Raw genomic sequence first — 25,406 nt, forward strand, 5'->3', positions numbered from 1 at the left:
TATATAGATGCTGATGTGCATAGAAAATCTCCTCTCTTAATGGCATATCTGTGTCTCTACAGAACAAATTTCAAGGAATGGTCTTTGACTTCGTAACCAGACAAGTTTTTGACATAAGCATTATGATTCTCATCTGTCTCAATATGGTCACAATGATGGTAGAAACAGATGACCAGAGTGAATATGTGACTACCATTTTGTCACGTATCAACTTGATTTTCATAGTGCTGTTCACTGGAGAGTGTGTTCTGAAGATGATCTCCCTTCGCCATTATTATTTTACCATAGGCTGGAATATTTTTGATTTTGTGGTTGTGATTCTCTCAATTGTAGGTAAGTATTATTTGAAGTCTGGTGTATCAAGCTCTGAATAAAGTAAAAGCTGAAGCTAACAAGATTAGAAGGACCACTGTGAATATTTTGATGTATTTCACCTAAGTGTTTTGTGTTATTTTTTAACAAAATGAGGCTTCTGCCGTGTACACAGTATATCTTGTTACACCCATTTTAGACACTATTCATATTGTCAGCATACTATCTCATTCATTTGAACTTAAAAGTTTCTTTTAATTCAGTTTTTAAAAGATTCTTGACACATTGAGATTGAAGAACCTATCCAGTGCCTGCATTGGTTCTATTAAAAAGAGAACTTAGGACCTCCTTTGTGGCACAGCATGTTAAAGCACAGCACTAAGAAGCTAAAGCCACTTCAGCATGAGTTCAATCCCTGCCCCAGAGGTGACCCACATGGCACGGCAGACCTCTCCTGACCAGCCTACTGCTCCCCTCAGCAGTGTACTTCGTCAGTCAGCCTGTTCTGCTCCCCGCTCTGTCTCTGGTGAATCCTCTCACTGCCCCTGCACCTCTGATCTGTACCCCAGTTCTATATGCATAAATAAATAAATCTTAAAAAAAAAAGAAAAAGAACTTAGAAATTTAGAAGAGACATTGCAACATGCATGTCAAAACCTGAAATTCAGGGACAGCATCATGAGTTATAGCTCATCTTATTGAAGACACAATTCCTGCTCCAGGGAAGTGAATTCAGGAATTTATCTGTGGGCCTGAAATACTCATTCTTTACTAAAAGAGATGGTACAGTGGGTCAGCTGTACCATATGTTGTGCCTTATTGGGCAGATTTCCATACTGGTCCCATCTGGAGAAACTGACCTTATATTCTATTCATATGGCATTTGTAGCCTTTGATTCCCACACTAATGCATGGTATTTTCTCTCCTCCTCCACCACCTCTCTTTTTCCCTCCTTCTCTCCTCTTCTCTCCCTGTTCCTCTCCTGTCTCTCTCTCTCTCTCTCTCTCTCTCTCTCTTTCTCTCTCTCTCACACACACACACCTCACACTTAGGCTTGGCTTACTCTTTACAGAATGAGGCAATGAAACTCAGGTCATTTGGTCTTTTGGACTCTTCTTCATCGTAATTATTATTATTTAAAAGGCAAATGAAGAAAGAAACTTAATAAGAGGGGTGAACAACCAATATCACACACAGGAGACCAAATATCAGCCTTTGATGCTTTTAGAAACATATCAGAACGTATATAAATGTATAAGAATAATATTGTGGAAGCTTAGGGAAACATTAAGTTCATGGAGATATGAAAATAACAAAAACTACAGATACTTTTATAAGCCCAAGGACTGAAGGAGGATATGTTCTTTGACCATGCTAGCAGTAATAATTGTAACATAAATGTGTGTTGTTGGCCATTCTGGCCAGATAGATAAGAATTCTAACTTTTTTCTTTAGATTCAGCCTTGAGATTTCACGTAAACTAAAGATAGTCTATAAACATTTCTCAGAAACAAAAAAAAAAACTATAAAAATCCTTATTGAATTGAATATCATCTTAGACAACTTAGCTTGCCATAACAAATTACGACAAACTGGTTGATTTAGTTGATAGGCTTATGTTTTCTCATCATTCTGGAAGTAGGATGTCTAAGACAAGTTGCCAGTGTGGTTGGTCTCTGGTGAGAACATTCTTCCTGGCTGGTAGATAGCTGCCTTCAAGCCACATTGTCACATGGCAGAGGGACAGAGAAGAAGATTACCAGTGCATCTTCTTGGAAGGGCTAACATACATTTTCTGCTCTCACAACCCTATCACATCCTAATTACCTCTCAGGGTACTATCTCCAAATACCATTGCATTGGGGAATGGAAACTTCAACATATAAATCTGAGGATGCAATTTAGTTCATAGCAAGTACTGAATTGAATTAATGCTGAATGTCAAAATTAATCCTTATTTATAACATCATGCTCATAATTGTCATACATATGTGCATTTATTATATGTATGTCAACTTTAAGATTATGTAACTGAGTTTTTGTGCTCTTAAATTTTACTTTGGCACCTTAACACAAATTTAAGAATTATTTTAATGGGTAATCTTCTTTGGTCAATGTTCTCATTTTTTCCCACAGGCATGTTTCTGGCTGAGCTGATAGAAAAGTATTTTGTGTCTCCTACCTTGTTCCGAGTGATCCGTCTCGCCAGGATTGGCAGAATCTTGCGTCTCATCAAAGGGGCCAAGGGGATTCGCACGCTGCTCTTTGCGCTGATGATGTCCCTGCCTGCATTGTTTAACATCGGCCTCCTGCTCTTCCTGGTCATGTTCATCTACGCCATCTTTGGCATGTCCAACTTTGCCTATGTGAAGAAGGAAGTGGGGATTGATGACATGTTCAACTTTGAAACCTTTGGCAACAGCATGATCTGCCTGTTCCAGATAACCACTTCTGCTGGCTGGGATGGGTTGCTGGCGCCTATTCTCAACAGTGGTCCTCCCGACTGTGACCCTAATAAAAGTAACCCTGGGAGTTCAGTGAAGGGAGACTGCGGGAACCCATCTGTTGGGATTTTCTTTTTTGTCAGTTACATCATCATATCATTTCTGGTCGTGGTGAACATGTACATCGCTGTCATCCTGGAGAACTTCAGTGTTGCTACTGAAGAAAGTGCAGAGCCCCTGAGTGAGGACGACTTTGAGATGTTCTATGAGGTTTGGGAGAAGTTTGACCCCGATGCTACTCAGTTCATGGAATTTGAAAAACTATCTCAGTTCGCAGCTGCTCTTGAACCCCCACTGAATTTGCCACAACCGAACAAACTCCAACTTATTGCCATGGATTTGCCCATGGTAAGTGGTGACCGAATCCACTGTCTTGACATCTTGTTTGCTTTTACGAAGAGGGTTTTGGGGGAGAGTGGAGAGATGGATGCTCTCCGAGTACAGATGGAAGAGCGATTCATGGCTTCCAATCCATCGAAAGTGTCCTATCAGCCAATTACTACGACTTTAAAACGAAAACAAGAGGAGGTGTCTGCTGTTATTATTCAACGTGCTTACAGGCGCCACCTTTTAAAGCGAACTGTAAAGCAAGCGTCATTTACGTATAATAAAAATAAAATCAAAGGTGGGGCTAATCTTCTTGTAAAAGAAGACATAATAATTGACAGAATAAATGAAAACTCTATTACAGAAAAAACTGATCTGACAATGTCCACAGCAGCTTGTCCACCCTCCTATGATCGGGTAACAAAACCAATTGTGGAAAAACACGAACAAGAAGGCAAAGATGAAAAAGCCAAAGGGAAATAAATGAGAACAAATCAAACTAATTGGGTGGCAAATTGTTTACAGCCTGTGAAGGTGATGTATATTGTCAACAGGACTCCGTGAGGAGATCAATGCCAAACTGACTGTTTTTACACAAATCTATTTAAGGTCAGTGCCTACAATAAGACAGTGACCCCTTGTCAGAAAACTGTGACTCTGTGTAAAGGGGAGATGACCTTGACAGGAGGTTACTGTTCTCACTACCAGCTGACACTGCTGAAGACAAGAGACAAAATGGCTACTCAGACTGTGGGGACCAGTTCAAAGGGGTGTAAACCTATCATTTGGGGGTTATTTAACATAAAACACTTTAGTGTAGTAACTGTATCCACTCTTTGCATTTCAACTGCCACATTTGTCACATTTTTACAAAATCTGTTAGTGGATTCATCTTTTTTTTAATCCATGTGTTGTTTATTATATGTGACTATTTTTGTAAACAGGGTTTCTGTTGGAAACTAGACTCAAGGACCTCTTTAAAAGGTATGCCACCAGGGTTATAGCAACCTCACGGCCCTCCCACCTGCACAAAGACATGGTTTGCATGAGGGCATGTTACTCTTAAGATCATGCATGAAAAAGTCACAAGGAGAACAATGAGTTCTTCAATTCCATTCATGTTTTTGGGAGGGGTAAGTAGGTGATAATGGGAGGTGCTTTGCTGCTCTTGTTTGGTCAAATCCAGCCCCTAGACCAAGTAGATCATCATTTGGTGGGGGGAGGGTATACCATTAAATCTTTGCAGGTGCAAACTTCATTCCAGTGTCTGAAGTCACAAATGTTCTGTTTCTGTTTATTGTATAAAAATATAATCAATGAGCATTGCCTCCCCCCTGAAGACTGAATTGGCCAAAAGAACCCTTTATAAATTTCTGCTTAATCCTGCACTTTGTTTAGCCATCTTCAGCTCAGCGAGGTTGATACTGTATATGTTAATGAAATGCTATTTATTATGTAAATAGTCATTTTACCCTGTGGTGCACGTTTGAGCAAACAAATAATGACCTAAGCACAGTGTTTATTGCATCAAATATGTACCACAAGAAATGTAGAGTGCAAGCTTTATACAGGTAATATAATGTATTCTGTACCCTTATAGATAGTTTGGATGCTATCAGTGCATGTTTATATTACCATGCTGTTGTATCTGGCTCCTCCCACTGCTCAGAATCTCATTTATGAGAAGCCATATGTCAGTGGTAAAGTCAAGGAAATTGTTCAACAAATCTCATTCCTTTAAGTCATTAAGCAATAGTTTGCAGCACTTTAACAGCTTTTTGGTTATTTTTAAATTTTAAGTGGATAACATATGGTGTATAGTCAGACTGTACAGACATGTTTAAAAAAAAAAACACAGCTTAACCTGTTAAAAATGTGTTTAGGATTTTATAAGCAAATATAAATACTGTAAAAAGTCACTTATTTTATTTTTCAGCGTTATGTACATAAATATGAAGAGGAAACTATCTTATGGTTGATATCACAATCACTTTTCTTACTTTCTGTCCATAGTACTTTTTCATGGAAGAAATTTGCTAAAAAAGAAATGAACAAGACAGGGTAGTTGTAGATTTCTGCTTTTTTATTATATTTGCTAATTTTAGATTATTTCATAATTTTAAAGGGGCAAAATAGGTTCACAACTCACATCCAAATTATGCTTTGCAATTGGAAAAGGGTATAAAATTTTACTTACATTTTTGGTAGTATCTCAACCAACTGAAGGAAGTGCTTATTCTTCATTTTTGTCCCTTTTGTCTAAGTTATGTTTATGTTTTCTTTTTTTTTTTTTTTTGGTGCCATGCTGCTCTAGATTGCTCCAAATATGATGTGGGTTTCACAATTTTTTTTTTCCACAAGAACAGAGAGTAGTGAATTTAAATAGTTACATCAGACATTTGTGTTTCTTACAGAAGCAAACCATAGGCTCCACTTTTTTTCTTAAAACTACTTAGATAAACTGTATTCGTGAACTGCATGCTGGAAATTGCTACTATTACCCGAAATGATGCTAACAACATTAAAAATGTGCAGATCTAATAAAGATACATTTTTTATTTTATTGTTTGTCCAGTTACTTTTTTTTTATTCACAAATTGGTGGAGAAGGGTAGGGGGGCACACACACACACACATGTCCATTCAAGTCTACTGAACTGACAGCAAGAATATCTGTAGAAATGGGAGTGGGAAATTAGAGTGGGAAAATGACCTCCCAGGGGTTGCAGGCAGGGGTGTGTAAGCTGTTAGAAGGTTGTCTATCATGTGGATGCATAAGTTGATGCTCCAGGGAGAAAAAAAGTATGTTTTTTTCCCAAAAATGCAGCTAAAATCTATACTAAAACAATTAAAAGGTGCTATATGTGAGTGGGATATTGTGTTTGCGCCTTCAGAATCATTTTGAAAGCTTCCTCCTGCTCTGTTTGGGGGTGACCTTGTGCATTGCATCATGGTTGTTTTTTTTTTTAAAGATTTATTTATTTATTCATACAGAACTGGGGTATAGGCCAGAGGCTCAGGGGCGGCGAGAGGCTTCACCAGAGACAGAGTGGGAGCAGAACAGGCAGATCGACGAAGTACACTGCTGAGGGGAGCAGTGGGCGGGTCAGGAGAGGTCTGCCACGCCATGTGGTCACCTCTGGGGCAGGCAGGAATCAAACTCATGCGGAAGTGACTTTAGCTTCTCAGTGCTCTGCTTTAACCCACTGCGCCACCAGGGAGGGCCGCATCATGGGTTTTTCACCCTCCAGTCCCCCATTGGTTTGGCCAATGGGAGACTCCCTCAGGAAAGCAACAATGAGAAAAGGGTAAAGTTGGGTATTTGTTCCCCAGTTGCCTCTTTTGCTGGGAGCTGTGGACTGGAATGGCTGCATTCATCAACAGAGTCATACTTACAGGAAAGCATATACTCCCTACTATCAGACTTACTTTTGCAGGATCTGGTTGTCATACCCCATCTTGCTCCCTTAGATCTGTGGATACACTTGGTGTTCATCTCTACCCCTTCCAGCTTTCCAATAAGCTACAGACAAATACTTACATGCTTTCATGGAAACCCTTTCCAGTGCCTCATTTCTCTGTGCCATCTATCTCCTGCCTGATGAATCATAAAATAAATGGCTTATGAAAGTGAACAAGAGGCAACAATTTGCCTTTGGTCAGCTTGGAGGCTTGACCTATTTGGCTTTGGCACAGAATTTGCAAAGATCATGAAAAAGTTACTGGGTGATACAGCAATAAAGTTTTAAAGAAAGTTCTATTTCACAGGAAAAAAGAAGACTTCATGCATCATCAGTGCAACACAATCACAGTTGTAAAGCCAGAGGGCAGAACTTGGCCTTGAGGGAAATCCAGCAGTCAAGCTCAGTGGCCCTCCCATTCTTCACAAGTTACTTCATCTTCATCTCTGTATAGCATCTTTGCCTTCATACAGCAAAACAATTAATTCTTTTATTTATTAGTGGGTAGAAAGAATTTTCTACTTCCAACCATCATAAATAAGGGGTATAGGGTAATTCCTACAGATTTTTTAATACTCTGTATTTACATCAGTACTCACTGATAACCTTTTAAAATACAAACTATCACATTCATCTTAGTACTGTTTACATAAGATTTTTGGGACCAAAGAAGTAATTTAATGCTGACAGAATGTGGGTCAGGTCAATAGTATAAAGGAAATAATTGTAAAGGGGGGCTCCATCGGTTAAATCTGGAGTAATTTGATCATAAAAATTGACAGTAATAGTTACATATTATAATCCATGGAATAAAATAAAAATCCATAAGTATATACTGACAGGAATATTTACTTTAGGCTAAAATAATTTGTATGTTTAAATGCTCTTTTAGAAGTAATGGAGGAAATAAATGATAGTAAGTTATTTTAATATTTTATTTGGAAAAATTAAAAATTGGTAACCTTGTGCTGGTCCTCCATTTTATACATTACTGGTATATGAAGTCCAGCAAGGAGGACTCAGAGATTGGCAACTACCATTTGGGCTCCTAAATTGGTATGTTTGTAGGTAGGTACCAGAAAGTTCAGACATTAGAGCTAGATAAAAGTTTTTGTATTAAATACAGCAAAGATGTCCTATAATTGTATATCCTCTCATGTGTCACTGGAATTTTGTATTATTAAGGAAAGATGTTTCTGAATCACGATGAGTTTATAAAACCATTCAAATCATTCAGTCGGTGCAACTGGTAGTGCTGTTCTCCTGACATAGGCGACTGATCCACATGGGTTGCCAGGCAACACTGATTCAATCAGTGTGGCAGCAAAGGGACAAGAAGAGGTAAATATTTCAGGTAACCGAGCATTGCTGGGAAAGTTGCATTCCCAAGAAATTCTTACTTTCATGGATAATCTCTGCAATGGCAACTGAGTGCTGAATGTTGCTCAAGTCCATCACCATCCCCTGAGCAGACGCCTGTACTTGCACATAACTTTACTCTTATTTTACCAATGAAGACATTGTCAAGAATGTTCACATTTCCCCTCTCCAATGCAAAATAGCTGTCTCCTTTTCCCAGCTTCTCCTTCCCCTCCCCTGCCTTCTCCCATCCCCACCCTTCTCTTCTCTCCTGCTTCTACACCTCTCCCTCCTTTTCCTTTCCTTTTTTTCTTTTCCTTTCTTATCCTTTCCTTTCCCTTTCTTCCTTCTCTTGCTTTTCTTCCTTAGAACCCACCTTTCCATTCCCTTTTCTCCTCTGTCCACCCCTCCCTTCATGTCTCTCCAGGGTCCATTTCCCCAACCCATTTCACATGTTCCAATACCTCACTCCATGAGTTATTCTTCTCCCCTTTGTCTTTTTTCTCTCCATCTTGATTGATCCTCTTTGTCTGACTTTATACATTCAAAATTGGTTTTTCTAATCTTAAAAATAACTGCCCCAAGAGGTCTTCCTGGTGACTGTGGCACAAAGGGTTAAGCAACCTACAGCTACATGGTGCAACAGACCTCCCCTGTCTCACACATTGCTCCCCTCAGCAGTGTATTTCAGTTAATCTGCCTGTTCTGCTCGCCAATCTGTTCTAGTGAATATGCCCACCACCACCCCCCTGAACCTTGGCCTATGCCCCAGCTCTTGTATGAATAAATAAATAATTAAAAAAAAATTCCCCACTTCTGATGTATCTTTATTTTCTGTCTCAGTTTATTTTGCCTTTAAAAATTATTTTTGTAAAATCAGGGTGCTACCTCCATTGTATTCACTTGAATAAGATAAAATGAAATATATTTCCAGTAATAGGAGTTGTCTGTGAAAAAATTTGTTGACATAAATGTTTTGAGTTTTCTAAGTTCCACACTGGCTATTATGTTTTCAATAATATTATGAGGGAAGGACTATAAAAAGGTGGATTCATGCCCTTCCTGGTGGCACAGCATGTTAAAGCACAGCACTACGAAGCTAAAGCCACTTCAGCATGAGTTCGATCCCCACCCTGGAGGTGATCTACATGGCACGGCAGACCTCTCCTGACTCGACCGCTGCTCCCCTCAGCTGTGTACTTCATCTATCTATCTGTTCTGCTTCCCACTCTGTCTCTGGTGAATCCTCTCACCCCACTACCTCCAACGCTGGCCTGTACCCTATTTCTTTATGGACCAATAAATAATTTTTTTAAAAAGGTGGACCCACTATGAAAGGTGTATATATGAATGTTACTACCCTGGAGCAAGCCTGTGTGTATTCTGTTTCCAGATATCATAAATTTCATTCTATTCAATGTTTACTTAGAAAAACACTATGTTCACAGAGTTATTCAACTGTTAACTACAGTGTATGCACACACAGAGGGCAGGTTCTCTTACAGAGAGAGTGTTCTCTTAAACTTTATTTATGAGGCTATAGGACCAGAAAGTTTTTAACATACATTTATAGGAAATTATATATATATTTTTTGGGTTGTTACTTAATTTTTTTTTATTTATTATTTTTATATTTTTTATTACAAAGGTTTATTTTTACATCATTTTGTACATTTTTTTTCCATCTCAATTGTAATCCCCGTGGGTTTCCCATCACCAAGTCACCCATGTGCCATCACCATAATCCCGTGCATTTCCCTCCCCCCACCCCGTTTTTGATCCCATTCCCCACTCCACCCCCACAAAATGTCTCTGGTATATGGTTGTTCATTATTTTTGTTATTTTCCACCTGGTCCATTATACTCCTGCTATGAGAGAAACCATCCGGTATTGGAAATCATATTTTTAAGAATAACTTCTTCAAGAAAAAAAATATACTTTTAGAGAAATATACTTTGTTCACTAGGCTCTTAATGAGATCACTACCCCTTTTAAACTTGCCATCATATATCTGTGTATTTTATTGGAAAGCATTAAAATGCAGGTTTCATCTTTCTTCTGTAAGCTGTTTGGAATACGTTGTCATTTTCAGATTCCAGTACCAGAGCAATGCTGAATCTTATTTTTCCAAAGTACCTTCTTCCTCTTTTTAATGTCAAATGTGGTTCCTCTTCCCACCAGTATACAGTTAGTCAAATTCAACAATCCTATTCACCTTTTGTCATTGTTGGTGAATTTTTAGAATCTGATAGTGGTAGGCATCTTCACCTCCAATTAAATGCATCTTTCTTGGCCTTTCACAAAACTAAAGTAACATATTTCTCTCTTTAAATTTGTGATACTCTGCTTTTAAAATTATTAATTTTTTTCTCTCTTTTTAGATTGATACTGAAGCACCAGCCCCTTAACTGAGCTTATGTTATAATTCCAACTTTCTGGGTTTTATGCTTCACATTTTGTCTATCACCTTCAGTTAAATATGTCAAAAATGACCTGATCACATTCTGTTCTTTTCATCCACCAAGAAGACTAGAAATCAACCTGCTTTGCTAATATTAGCTCTTATTTGGGTTTTTTTTCTTATTTCTTCAGCTAAAGACAGAACTACAAATTACAGGATAGCTAGAAAAATGGATGAGTAACTCTCCTCGAGGATACAGAGGTGGTTATGATGAATAATTTTGACCTGGGCTTTGAGACACAAGAGTGTAGGCAAAAATATTACCACATTTGGGTAAAAAATAGATATTAGAGCATGATTGTGTGGATGCAAGTATCAGCTAGTCTATTTAATAGCTGAAAAAATCTTGAAAATTTCTTGTCCATCTTTACCTCAAATTTGTCATCTATACAATAGAACTAATCAGTCTATGGAAATCAGGTGAGTTAATACATGTTAAAGCAGTTGCAAGTATACAGTAATTTCTCTCAGTATTTTCCCTGGCTGTGATGATCAAAGACACATTTGAGAATGAGAAATAGAGTGGCACGTCCAGAGCATGCACTCTCTTAAGTGTACTCAAGTGAAAAGTGAGCACTGACAGTTGCCAAGAGACAAGCCAGGGCAGGGTGATGAAGGAACATAATGTTGGAGGTTTTGGTCTTAACCACAAGAACCACAAAAAGAAATGAGTTAGAATGAAAGTGATAGAACAGATTTTTGACTTTGTGAAAAAGAAACTTTAAGAGGATAGCATTTAAGTGACTATGAGATGCAGTAAAGCAATGCCAAGAGGTAAACTTTGAGTACCCTCCTCATCATTCTGCCTACTAGAAACAAACTTTCCTCGGGATTCAGTGATAGCTTTCTTACTTCTTACTACTAGGAGAGAAATTTCTCATCTCTAAACTTATTTGGGATTTTGGTATCTAGGTCCAAACCAAGACATTTTTGAGAGTGCAGAAAGAGACTGTTAAAATTGTGCTAAAACAATGGGCATTAAACAGGATTTTTTTTTAGGCAAACCAGGACATGGGATTACCTCACACATGCCATTAGTATGGCACTTAAACTGCCTGAAGCTGGGGTTTGAAATATTAATTTCATCCTCTTAAACATGCATCTTCCATTTCTGCCACCAACAATATATTCCCTGGTGTCTGAGAGTCAGAGGCTGGCTTTTGTATCCCATAGTGCTTCATATATCGAAGGCACTCAATAGATATTTAGTAAATGAACAAATGAGTTACTAGTTCTTTTTCAAAAGTTATTTACCCCTCTAACTTCTTTTCATATTCCTTATATGCTGCATCTGAGAGGGCCATTATATGCCAAATATATTTGTAATACAACATCACAAATGTAACAAAAATTATCTTGGATATTATAACAATATTAGATCTATATTAGACATAGATACTACATTTTAAATATATATAATGAATTTTTAAATGTGTTCCATAAGAGCAATATTCTACTTCTCTAACACCACTAAAGAAACATAGATTGACGTTTAGGTATAGGTATAGAGATGTATATAGATAAATATTTACAAGCTATGAAAGTTCATAAATTGATTTTTAACTCTTAAGAATTTAGGCTTTTATAATAGTCACCTTGTTCTTTGCTATGAGAGAACTATTGAGTTTGCCATTTTAAATTTATTCCTCTAAAAGGAATTAAGGCTTCTGGACCTTGTTTTCTCTTTAGCATTACTTGGCCTGATTCTGATCTGCATTATTAATGTGCATCTTTCATCAGGGATGGTGAAGAAACGTCTAGGTCAGCAGAATATTCTTACACTCATGGAAAACACAAATTTCTAAAACCAGATTGTTCCTTTGAAAAACCTCAGTTGAAAGTGCAGTCATTTGCCCTACCTCACAGAAAATTTCTATTTAGTTATATTGATTGATCACTTGAAACAGGTGTGATGCTCAACCATGTTATAGTAACTATAAGACTGTGACCAGATAAATATTTAAGAAACGGATGGTATGAAGTACGGAAAATGTTTAAAGTACATAAAAGTCCATACGCTCCTTGGTGGTGTATTAGGTTAAAGTACAGTACTAAGAAACTAAAGCCACTTCAGCAAGAGTTGGATTCCCACCCACCCCGGAGGTGATCCACATATCGCGGCAGACCTCTTCTTGTACATTTTAAAGCTCATCTAATTTTATAAAGGTACTAGGGCAATAGTTAAAAATACAATTTTAAATATCACCTCAAATTAAATCAGAATCATTAGAAGAGTCTGTGGTGTTGTATGGCTGGAATGAGAAGAAAGTTGTAGGAAAGTTTAATGATCTGGCAAGTATCTAGCTTAGTAATAGGTGTCTTTTTTTTTTTATTCATACAGAACTGGGGTACAGGCCAGAAGCTCAGGGGGATGGCAAGAGGCTTCACCAGAGACAGAGTGGGGAGCAGAACAGGCAGATCTACAGAAGTACACTGCTGAGGGAAGCAGCGGGCAGGCCAGGAGAGGTCTGCCTCGCCATGTGGTCACCTCCGGGGCAGGTGGGGATCGAACTCCTGCGGAAGTAGCATAAGCTTCTCAGTGCTGTGCTTTAACCCACTGCGCCACCAGGGAGGGCCCAGTAATAGGTATTTTGGTAAGGTTCAAGACCTGGGGGAACTTATCATTAGTCGATTATAATTTCAATCAACAAAATACATAAAAGTCAAAATCTGCTGACATCACCAAGTAGTACCCCTGAATTGCAAAGCTTGATTTTCGGTTTTATTATACCCAAAGACTTCCCAGTAAGATGGGCTTATTTAAATAGAACAAAAGTGCTTACTACTCAGCATTTGAGAGTTAATTTCCTAAAACAAAACATGTCCTACCATTAGAAACACCAGCTCATATGCAGCTTTATCGAAATTAAGGAAAGTTTCCCATTTTGTCCTCCAGAGGAAACAGTTCTGCACATGGATGAAGGATTTATAAGACAGGCTGTATCTTTTCACACTTTTGTGCACAGTCAGCAGAATAACCTAGGGTCAGTTATTGACACAAAATACCACTCTCAGGAATTATCACAGAAAAATATTCAATTGTAGGCCAGTGACAAGACTGGAACATTATGAAATCTTTTTCTACCCAAATAATAACTTATAATAACTGGAAGAATTAAAAGTCCATGATGGGCCCTCCCTGGTGGCGCAGCGGGTTAAAGCACAGCACTGAGAAGCTAAGCCACTTCCGCATGAGTTCAATTCCCGCCTGCCCCGGAGGTGACCACATGGCATGGCAGACCTCTCCTGACCCGCCTGCTGCTCCCCTCAGCAGTGTACTTCGTCGATCTGCCTGTTCTGCTCCCCACTCTGTCTCTGGTGAAGCCTCTCGCCGCCCCCCTGAGCTTCTGGCCTGTACCCCAGTTCTGTATGCACAAATAAATAAAAATTAAAAAAAAAAAAAAGTCCATGATGGAGAAAAGGACCTGGACTCATAGGTGCTTGAATAAGCGCTATAAACTTTATTGAAAAATTTTTACTGTGTTTTCAATGGGGCTATAGAAATATATGTCTATCAATTAAGAAAAAAAAATGAAAGTGTATGGAAAGGTAGAATATATTATTATGTCATGGTCCTCTTAGGACAGTTTCTTAGCTGACAGAATTGCTTTATAAATATTGAAACATATTCTTCATTTGTTATTGCAAACAAAATATTTTCTGCTATTCTGTAACCTGACCTTTCAATGAATGTGTATTAGATATAATTCCATTTGGCACATGTACATCTGCCTCTTTGTAGTTTTCAATTCTATAAGTCTAATTAACCACTTATTGATGGATACATAGATTTTTTCCAGTTTTGCTTTATAGCTAGCAAGACTTAGTGAGTATCTTTTTCTTGTATTTTTATGAAATTTGTGAATATTTTTGTTGAATAAACCCCTGAAACTGGGTAATATAGGGTAGTATATATTTTCCATTTTTATATTAGACAATGAAGTTAGGCATAGGCATTGCTCCTTAAAACAGGGACCAACAAAGAATACTTTAGCTTTTCATCTCCAAAACATTTCTTCTCAGACAAATAGTTCTCTAACCATAACGTTTTTCAGGACAGGAATCATGACCAGCTGACAGGGTGTATGTAGACCAGTGATTGCATAGTATTTTTTAAAAAGTTCAATAAATGAACAATGTACCAACTTGTATATATGTTGCAAACTGCACTGCAAGCATCCTTCACAATATTTTGAAAGTTAGGACCAAAACAAAAAATAATAATTACACTTTTTTTTTTTTTTTTTGCAGTGAACCTACCATACCTCAGCAAGCACCACAGTGTCATCTTTCAGAAGCTAGGAGCTGCAGGACATCACATTATTATTCCAAAAAATTGGCTGACCAGGGCCTTGCTGGTGGCCTAATGGTTAAGTCTCTGTTATCACCACTGCTAGGACTTGAGTTTGATGCCAAGCCAGGAAGCCAATACACATGGCACAGCAGACCTCTGTTGTCTTGACCACTGCTCCTCTTAGCAGTGTGTAGATCTGCGCACTCTGCTCCCTGCTGTTTCTGGTGAATCCTCTTAATGACGCTCCCCCCGCCAGCCATTCCACAGCCCTGGCTTGCACCCCAGCTCTTCTACATATAAATAAATACGTCTTTTTAAAAAGTGGCAAATTAAAATAAAATTGAGGAGTGGTAACAAGTGCTGTTAGTTTACTTGATACTATCAATCCCTATAGTTTTAATAAATTACTTATGATCCACTAAACTTAAAAAAAGCATTCCACAATACAGTTTTTATTTTAAAATGTGAGAAAAATTGCAACATTTATTTCTAAAATAGAAATTATCCCTATTTTTTAGTGCAATAGCAAAACATGATTACTAAAACAAAATCAAAACTACAAAATTTCATAGCAGAAAAGAAGCCCAAGACAAACATTACTAAAACTTGGTGTATCTTTTTAGTGAGTTCTTGAACATTTATTTAACCTTTCCAACTTCCCATACTACTGTTGTTGTATCACTCTTCCAGGAACCTGATAAAGCCTGTATACCTTCAACTCATTATTTAGATTTCTTTTTTTTAAAGATTTATTTATTTATGTATATAAGCGCTGGGGTGTAAGCCACTGGTATGGGGGGTGAGGATGTGAGAGGATTCACCACAGAGTGGTAAACAGGACAGAAAGATTTTGTAAAATACACTGCTGAGGGGAGCAGCAGACTGTCAGGAGACCATGTGGGTCAGCTCCCTGGCAGGGGATCAACTGGTGCTGCAGTGGCTATGAGTTACTTCATAGTGCTGATGCTTAACCCCTTCTAGAACATTGAATTTTCCTTTGTAAATGAAGGTTTTGGGATTCATGAATTTTCGACATCCACTCCAGTTTCAAAACATTATTTTTCTGAAAGAAAGCCAATTTCTGGTGGCATAAGACAATAAATTACCATAATTACCATTATATTAAGTAAATAAATGTTACATTAGTTTTCTAGACTTTTAATATAAAAACCATTTTCCACCAAAAGGAATAACTGTTGTACACACTGAGCCTGATGAAATAGCTGTGTGGCTGAGTAAAGATAGCAACACTACAGGTCACCCTGTTCTTAGGACCCTGAGGACATTGAGCTTTCTGCTGAGGGAAGTCCCATTTCACAGGCAGCTTGCATCCTGGTCTCTTGCCACTCTGAAATAGGACTTACCTCTGGAACACCCGAACTCTATTCTCCTTCATGTCTGAATAGAAATTTTGAAATAAATTATTGGATTTCAGTAATTGTTATGTTTGGGTGCAAATCTTGGAAGCCATAGTTCGGGGGTCAAGTTCTGTCTAGCCTTACACTAACTTAGTTCCAGAAGTCATTATGACTGTGCCCCATCCACTCTATTATATATAACTATGAATTTCAACTACAAAGAAACTATGGCTTTCTAAAGTGCTTTTACTAAATACTGACATCCACAAATGGTAAAATCACTTTTATTTTGCTAGACTAAGACAGGAATAAGCACAGAACTCAGGTTGTTGGGTATATCCATTATACTGTAATGATGAAGCAAATTTGGTCAATAATAGTCATAATATCATATTTTAACATTTTTATGAAAGCAATGATTTTCAAAACCTGGACCCCAGAGAAGTGGCATCTGCATCACTTGGGAATGTGTTCAAAATTCAAGACTGAACTAACTTGAATTAAAACCTATGGAGGTAAAGCCCAAAACTGTGTTTTAACAAGGCCTGCAAGTGGTTCTGTTGTATGCTCAAGTTTGAGAACGTTGCTTTAGAACAATTTTTGTTTTATGCATGAGACAACAATGTCCCCCAGTGGCCAAAAATACATATGCTATTTAAAAATTAAGTGTTTGTGTGTGTTTGTATACTTGCATATTGTATTTAAAATAATTACCAAGGGCCTTCTTGGTGGCACAATGGATTAAGTCTCAGCACTATGAAGCTATAGGCATCCACTGACTGCAGAATGCATCCACACTGCAGAATGAATGAGTTCAACCCTTGGCCAGGAGGTGACCCACATGATGCAACAGGCCTCTCCAGTCTGGCCCACTGATCCCCTACAGCTTATCTCCGTCAATCTGCTTTCCTACTCCCCATTCTGTCTCTGGTGAATCTTCTCACCCCCTACATGTCTAGCTTGTAAGCATAAATAAATAAACCTGTTTTAAAAATTTAAAAAGTAATTACTTGGCCCTCCCTGGTGGCGCAGAGGTTAAAGCACAGCACTGAGAAGCTAAAGCCACTTCCACAGGAGTTCGATTCCCACTTGCCCCGGAGGTGACCACATGGCGTGGCAGACCTCTCCTGACCCGCCCACTGCTCCCCTCAGCAGTGTACTTCGTCGATCTGCCTGTTCTGCTCCCCACTCTGTCTCTGGTGAATCTGGTGAAGCCTCTCACCGCCCCTGAGCCTCTGGCCTGTACCCCAGTTCTGTATGAACAAATAAATAAATATTTAAAATAAAATAAAGTAAATAAAAATTTAAAAAGTAATTTCCAAGGATAATTTTTAGTAGGTTTGAAATTCACACGTGTATGAAATTTCTATCATTTAGTCATGTATTCATACAAATAAATAGCAGTGTATTGTTATCATTGTTAAATTTCTATTTCTTCTTCTATCACATCTAAAATACACTAAAGCTGAGCATTGCTTTCACCAAATTCCCAGCAAATTAATTCTCAGTCAGTATGACAACATCTTTCTCTGCCTAGAATCAAACAGTATCCAAGACACTTATATAGAGTTCAGAAAATGGAGAAGTTTCTTGATATCCAGTCTATCACAACTTCTGATGACATCCTCTTTGTTCAGACTAAAGCAGAGCCCTAAGGTCTGTTTCCTAGACAAGCCCTGTGGCGCACACCATGCAACACACTTCTGAAACTATGCGCCCATCTGGGTGCACCATCCAGGGATCCCTGGAAGCCCTCACTTCTTTCTGTTCTTGTGTCTGTTTCTGGTAGGTATGCCTCCCTCTCTTGCCTCAGGGACACTTCCCTGGCTCCTGCTACCCACTAAGAAATCCAGGATCACAAGAAGTCCAAAAGACCTCTAATATGCTATAGCATAGAATTTCCTTAAATGATGAAAAGGTCCTCTTTGGGTTGTTTAATACAGTGACCACTAGCCACATGTGGCTACTTAGCATTAGAAATATGACTATGCCAACTGATAAATTTATTTTTTTCATTTTCATTAATAGTAATATACATTTAAACAGCCTCATAGAACTAGCAGCTCCTCGTCAGACAGTTCATTTCTAAAGACTTTAGCTTCTGGGCCCTCCCTGGTGGCGCAATGGGATAGGGTGTAGCACTGCAAGCTAGCTGCAGCCACTTCAATGTGAGTTCAATCTCCTGCCCCAGAGGTGACCTACATGGCACGGCAGACCTCTCCTGTCTCACCTCAGCAGTGTACTTATCCATCTGCCTGTTCTGCTCCCCGCTCTGTCTCTGATGAATCCTCTCACTACCCCTGCACCTCTGGCCTGTACCCCAGTTAGTTCTGTATGTATAAATAAATAAATCTTCAAAAAAAAAAAAAAGACTTTAGCTTCTGCCTTGCATAAAAATTTTCATGACCTAGCTGTCATTCTATATGAAACAAGGTGAACAAAAAATATGAAGGGTAATAGAAATAGCATCTCCAAACTATTCTCTGGTGAGTGTAGGCAAGTTCATTCTTCACATTCAAAAATTCTTCTTTTTTTTTTTTTTGTATTTTGGAAATTCTCAAAATTAAACAGTGGGAATAAAACATCACATACATTAAAGCCCAGCTGTAAGCATGTTTATGAGCAGGGACCCCATAATGAGAGTTCCAGCTATTTTAACCCATAATGAGAGTTCCAGCTGTTTTAATTCAGTCAATTCAGACAAGCGAGAGGACTGATGAAGAGAATCCATCCAGTTCACTAGAAACTAGGAGTGGCATGTGAGGAGAGTGGAACTTTGAGGCAGGGAAAACAATCTTGTCTACAGTGTAGGGAAACAGAAACTACAGCAACTGAATGAGGAAGGTTTTCTTCCTGAAGGAGACAAGGCAGATGGCTAAAGGGTGGGGCGTATACCAAGGATATCACTGTGCTGATCTGGCAAGCTTCTGGCTTGATTCCTTACAGATCAAGAAGTCAAAGAGAGAAGGTAAAATAAAAGGTGTTCACGACAAGCATGTTGGAACCCCAAACAGAAAAGGGGCAATTTGATGAAGTAGAGGACCTATATAGTGGCTATGAACACAGATTCTTAAATGGATGCTGGGAAGGGAGTGGCTGATTGAAAAGGTAGATCAGTGAGAAAAAAATTACATTCTATATTCCCAAAGAAGACCTCACAATTGCATAACCTCAAGTCTACCTGGCATGAAATCGCTTTATTTTTGCAAATACAACATTTTAATTTAGCAGATATTGCCTCTAAGAAGTGCTCATGACTATATGGAAACACTGCACAAACAAATTTACCAAGAATCAGACACCTCTAAAGTTAAGTCCTTATTTTGTTCTACATTAAGATGAAAATGAGAATGAAGCCCTGGTTATCACACACCCAGAAATAATTGTGTCTAGGAAGATCTGCAATGTGTAGTTGATGTTGGGTAAAATATTTAGAGGTGAGGGCCCTCCCTCGTGGCGCAGTGGGTTAAAGCGCAGCACTAAGAAGCTAAAGCCATTTTACCATGAATTCGATCCCCACCCACCCCAGAGGTGATCCACAAGGAATGGCAGACCTCTTCTGACCCCACCCGCTGCTCCCCTCAACAGTGTATTTCAGTTAATTTGCCTGTTCTGCTCCCCACTCTGTCTCTGGTGAAGCCTCTCACCACCTCTGCACCTCTACCCTGTACCTCAGTTCTGTATGCATAAATAATAAATCTTAAAAAAAATATTTAGAGGTGAACTTGGACCTCCATAAGTAAGAGCTGAAATAATGTACTGTTCAGTTTAATGACACCACAGGCAGATGTCATCACTACTAGTGATAGTTACCACTGTTCTTTGTTCTTATTCTGTCAAACAGAAAAAAAAAAAAACCTTTAAAGGAGTGAAAGGAAAGACAGATGGCATCTTGTCAAAATGTTCTATATGTCATAGTTATAGACATTTAAATAATTCATTATTTCTATTTCAATACACGAGACTCTTTTGAAATGTATTTTTCTATGTCTCCTCTTTTCTGCTTTTGCTTAGATGAAATGTCAAGATATGGTCAAGAAAAATAACTCTCCTGTTAAATCTCTGTCTGAGTATTTGAATAGAAAAACATTCTATTAACCAAGTAAATTTCATGTTATTATAAGTTCTTACTATCAGTTGTATGACAGGCCCAGATATTTTAAAAGAAAAACCAAAGTATTCAGTGGTTCAAAAAGAAGTCCATTGTAGGAATTGTGAGAACCTCAATAAATGTAACAATTCTTCAAAACACAGGGCTTAGAAGTCATTAGAACTTGTTCGTGCATTACAAAGCTCTGAGTGGAACTAAACTAAAATCAATGTCAACTAGAAGAGAAAAACCTCCACATGCAATGGAAGAGGAACTTGAGAACCCACTCCCCCAAAATTGTGTGAAAGTGTTACAGGACAGGGAGAGGGCACCTCTGGGCCCCCAAACCTGCACACTCTAAATTTATTTTACTTTGTGAAATAAAGAAGGCTGGACAATAATATCTAAAGTTCTTTCAACTGTCCAGGTTTAATATCAATATATACGCTTATTTTATTTTTTTTTCCCAAGCATTTTCCTTTAAATTCTTCAATTCTGAGATATAACAGGTCCCTCTCTGGTGACACAGGGGTTAAATTTCAGCACTGTGAAGCTATCAGCAGCCACTGCAGCTCAAGTTTAATCCCCAGGTAGGGAGTGGACACATATGGCCTGGCAGACCTCCCGTCTTGCCTGTTGCTCCCCTCAGCAGAGTATTTCAGGACATCTGCCTGTTCTGCTCCCCGTTCTGCTTCTGGTGAATCCCCTCACCCCTGCACCTCTCTGTACGCCAGTTCTTGTATGCATAAATAAGTAAATCTTTAAAAATATGTATGAGCTATAATGTGAATACAAAGACAACTTTGAAACACATTAACTAAATTAAGATAATTAACTCTGGAATGAAAATTTAGATTCTTTGTAAAAGTTACACAGATTCCATAGAGATTAAATCACAACTTTTAAACACTAGGCTTATATATTTTTAAGCAGAAATAGGAAACTCTTTGTCCATTCTATTTCAATTGAAGTCTGTGAACAACTGAAGAAATCTATAATCAGCTAACAGTTACCTTATGGATATAAGTATAAAAGTTTGTATAAAGATTAATTTTACTGTCATCTAAAATGAGCACTATCATTTAAAAAACTTTTGTTTACCTCATGAATTCCTCTCATTTGTAGGGAAGACATAATGGTTAAATAATAATAATAATAATAATGATAATGATAATGATGATGATGATGATGATAATTTTTTTTAAATATGCCTTCTAATAAGAAGCCTGGATTGCAGCAAAGCCTGCAAAGAAGGTACCAAGAAGCTTATCCCATTTTTGTTAGGAACACGTAGTTTTCTGCACCACCTTGTGGCCGTATAAAACTACTACATGAGCAAATTTAGGGTTTGTCCCAGAGCGGGTCAGGCCATCACATACCCGCATTGCGGGAACTCGCCTCTACACAAACGTGCAGAAAATGGTGTCTGTCTTTGTAATCAGTGGGAAAAACACACTTGCGCTTTTTTTCTTCTTCTACCCCCCTCGCCTTTATTCCCTTATTCCGAGTCCTCGGACCGCTCGATCAACGTCCCCTTAAGGTCATTCTCTTTTTGCCTCCGCCCCGCCCGCCTGCCTTCGCGTCCCCTTCCTCACTCGCTGACACTCCCTTTTTCCCTCTCTCCTCCCGGTCCCCGCCCGCTCGCTCCTCCTCCCCGCAACCCCTGCGGCGAGGGCCCGCCCCTCCCGCCGGCAGCCAATGGCCGCACGGACCTGACGTGCCCCGCCCCTCTCGTCATCTCCCTGAGTGCGAGCGGGGTTTGGGCCTCCGCGGCCACCCTGAGCCCCTGGGTTGTCTGCTGGCAGCGGTGGGCGCACGCGCCGGGGACCCGCGCCGCAACCTCTAGGGTGCCATGGACTCGCAGGGTCTGAAGGTGAGCGGTGGGGCCGGGACGTGGCTTTCTTTAGAGGGTGGCGAGCGGCTAGGGGGGTGTGGAAAGAGCGCGGGCCGACTTTGCGAGGCAGTTATTACCCTCCGCCTGGCTGACCCGGTTCGCTGGAGTCCCAGCCTGGCCCGAGGGGCTGTCGCGGCGTCGCGGCTTAGCTCCGTGGGCCTTGCTGGGGAATCTTGAGATCCCGGGCAGCCCTTCCCGCCCTGCTATCCGAAATGTCTTAGTGGGCTGGTCTTAGTGGGCTGGTCCGACCCTGTTTTGTAGGTTTTACTTTTATATCGTTTGTTCCAAAAGCTTGGTTAGTATAGGACACGCACTGCGCCTCTCTGAGCGCGATTTTTAAGGACTTACAGCAAACAGGAATTCGTCTCCGTCGCTGTACGGCATCAGGGACTTGGAGAGATTGTATGGAGACTCCTCAAGACATAGACTTGAAAATGGAGAAGTCTTTTAATTTAGGGTGGTGGGCTCTGTTTCTCTCTGATTCACCCATTTAAGCAAATATTTGATGACGGTTCACATAAGAAATGGTCTAATTGCTCATTATAGTCATTTATGCATTGATGCACTCATTCAGCAAATATTGATGGAAGTCTCTCTGTGTGTCTACTTGAAGCTGGAGTTAGTGCTGAGCAGAACTGACAACACCTACCTTCATATATTTTCCAGCAAACGCTGGGGGAAACCTTAATTAAGGAAATGACTTTTTGTTGAAAGCTTCCTACTGCCCCACTTTATTCTAAGCCCTGAAGAGGATAAACCCTATGATAAGAAAACCTTTCTAAGTCTTGCTTGCCGTTTACATTTGGGTAGGGGGGCTTAGACAATAAGCAGGGAAATAAAACAAATTGTTTTATTTAGATAAGTGAATGGAGGACCAATTGGCATCAAAAGGGATGTCCTGATTTTTTGCCAGAATTTTTATCTTTTTGTGTAACTTTCACCCATCCCCTACAATTGTTTTCATCTTAAATGTATCCTTTACGCTGTCCCCAAATAACTAATAAAAACACTTTCATATGAAACCCTTTTATGGCTCTTCCTTTCTTATGACTGGAGAGTCAACTCTGACTCCTTAATATGGGGAGGCCTTCTTAACTCTGACTTCTTCTCCAACCTGTCAGCCAGTGACCCCTGTCTGAAGAATCTAGAACAGGGAATGGCAAACTTTCTCTATAATAAACAAGGTAGTCCATATTTTAGACTTGTGGGCCATAGGGTCCCTGTCACATTCAATTGTCATTGCCTAAAAGCTGCCATAGACAGTACTTAAACACACATGGCTTTGTTGCAATAAAACTTTATAGAAACTGAAATTTTAATTTCATGCAATTTTCACGTTATGAAAATTTTTTTCTTTCTTTTCCTTTAACCATTGAATGCTTGAATAAAAACAGGCAGTAGACCAGATTTGACCCATAGACCACAGTCTAACAATCCCTGATCTAGAATATAAAATGACTTTTAGTCCTTCCATTCCCATGCCATTGTTGATTTCTTATCTCTGTGTTGCAGTGTCTTTGCCTGGCTGATTCTTGTATCTTCTTCAGGCTTCATGAAGAATGTGTATGTGCGTAGAGGGAGAGTGAGAAGTTTGTAAATATAGAGTTAGTTCTGTAATTTTCCCCAGGAATCTGTTCCTTAATTTTACTCTTCCATTCTCCCACATTCCAGCTGCATTCTTCTGTGTTCCTAAAGCAGTTTCTAAGCTCTTTTCTTGCACCTACTACACTGTATTTCACTTAGTCTTTTGAGTCTAGCCTTATTTGGAAACCTTAAGCTGTTGTGAGACAGGATCCAGATCTTTTTCACCTCATTTTCCCAATGAAAAAATCTAGACTAGTGCCTGACTCTAGCTAGTTAGTGTTGGTTGGACTGAACCATCTAACTGAAGCCACTGCAGTGGTAAATAGGTATGGAGAGTGGGAAGAGAAGCAAGAGAATCTAATGACCGATTAGACTCAGGGGGAAAAGAGGATTCCATGACTCAGTTTCTGGCTTGGCTAGCAAGGCAAAGGAAAGGTGAACCTAGATATCAGACAAGAGGTCGTGGCAAGACATACCATTTTTTTTTTTCACACAAAAATGGGTTTCACAGGAACTCTTATTTGTCCAGATTTTGAGTTTTATATTACATCTTATTTAGTCCTTACAATGACTGATAAACTACTAATAACATTTTATTAAATGAGCCAACTGAGTGTACCAGAAATTTCAAACCTATCTCTTTTGCTTTCAAAGCCATGTATTTTTTTATGCTGCCATGTCACAGACTTTCAGAAGTAAAAGATGCTGAGTGCTGGACAGAAGTCAAGTATGACAATATTGAAAGTGTCCTTAATTGTGGCAAACTGAGCATTTGTGAGAAAATTACAGTTTATATCAATATACTGAGGGGGGTTGAAGATGAAGTATGAATCACACTTTCTAGAAAGGGGACTAAGAAGGGGACCAGAGAACAGTAACAACAAGGAGGGAAGCAGAATAGAAGTTAGAGAATTCTTGCCTAGTGGCTCTGAAGAAGCACATGAACTGTACGTCTTTAGATACACAAGACCTTCAAAAGGAGTTGTCTAAGCATGCTTTTATTCTAGTCCTGTCAATCAGTGCTTCATGGAATTTCTCCTGTGGAACCTGCTGTAGTCACTGTAGGTGGGTACAGGGTGGCCCAGATTGGCTTATGGAGGTGATTTAGGTGTATCACAGTGATGGTGAACGTGCTTCTTTCTTTGATTCAGTTTGCAACTAAGCCTTTGATGTGATTCTGGATAAATTATTTACCTTCCAAATAAGAATTTAGTATTCATGATAATTATATCCCTTGTAAATCTAAATATAATTTTAAAAAAGCTTTCCATTAACAATTTTTTAGATAATCTGTTCTTAATGACAATTTTTTAATTATAAAACTTAGAAAACAAGGCAAAATTTGACAGTAAGTTGGTGAGTTTAATTTCTCTTTACTTGGTAGGCTGTACAAACAAAATAGAAACAAGATTTCCTTAAAAGAAGCTGAAAGCCTGGAAATGGAAGCTTTTCTAAAATTCATACTTTTTGTTTGTTTTCCAGTTTAAGAAAATGTGGGTAGAGAAAATAGGTGAAAGTAGCTCGTTTTGATATTGTTAACAATTTAGAAAAAAAGAAGATTGCAATTACTAGAAAACATTGAGTTATCTCAACAGTTTTGTGTTTGTTGTGTTCTGAATGGTTAATATTAAATTCTTCAACAATGTTCTAAGAAACTTGGAATAGTCAAATTAGTTTTTTTTTTAAAGATTTATTTATTTGTGCATACAGAACTGGGGTACAGGCCAGAGGCTCAGGGGCGATGAGAGGCTTCACCAGAGA

General features: G+C 38.9%; 2 protein-coding genes across 8 annotated transcripts in view; both read left to right on the forward strand.

Annotated features, from left to right (window-relative positions):
- The window catches only part of SCN1A (sodium channel, voltage gated, type I alpha subunit), a 130,945-nt gene extending 125,238 nt beyond the window's left edge, over nt 1–5,707 (forward strand). For all 7 annotated transcript variants that reach the window (XM_012726114.1, XM_012726107.1, XM_012726119.1 and 4 more), the window contains 2 exons: nt 63–333; nt 2,450–5,707. In XM_012726114.1, the coding sequence (XP_012581568.1) occupies nt 63–333; nt 2,450–3,627 (1,449 nt within the window). In that variant the 3' untranslated portion in view covers nt 3,628–5,707. The remainder of the gene's footprint in view (nt 1–62; nt 334–2,449) is intronic.
- Nucleotides 5,708–21,946: 16,239 nt separating this feature from the next.
- Nucleotides 21,947–25,406, forward strand: part of TTC21B (tetratricopeptide repeat domain 21B) — a 59,639-nt gene continuing 56,179 nt past the window's right edge. The window contains exon 1 of the mRNA XM_004674584.2: nt 21,947–22,040. Coding sequence (XP_004674641.1) covers nt 22,020–22,040 — 21 coding nt within the window. The 5' untranslated portion in view covers nt 21,947–22,019. The remainder of the gene's footprint in view (nt 22,041–25,406) is intronic.

This window comes from Condylura cristata, unplaced genomic scaffold, assembly GCF_000260355.1.
Source record: "Condylura cristata isolate star-nosed mole 26May11 unplaced genomic scaffold, ConCri1.0 scaffold00002, whole genome shotgun sequence".
Taxonomy (NCBI): Eukaryota; Metazoa; Chordata; class Mammalia; order Eulipotyphla; family Talpidae; genus Condylura; species Condylura cristata.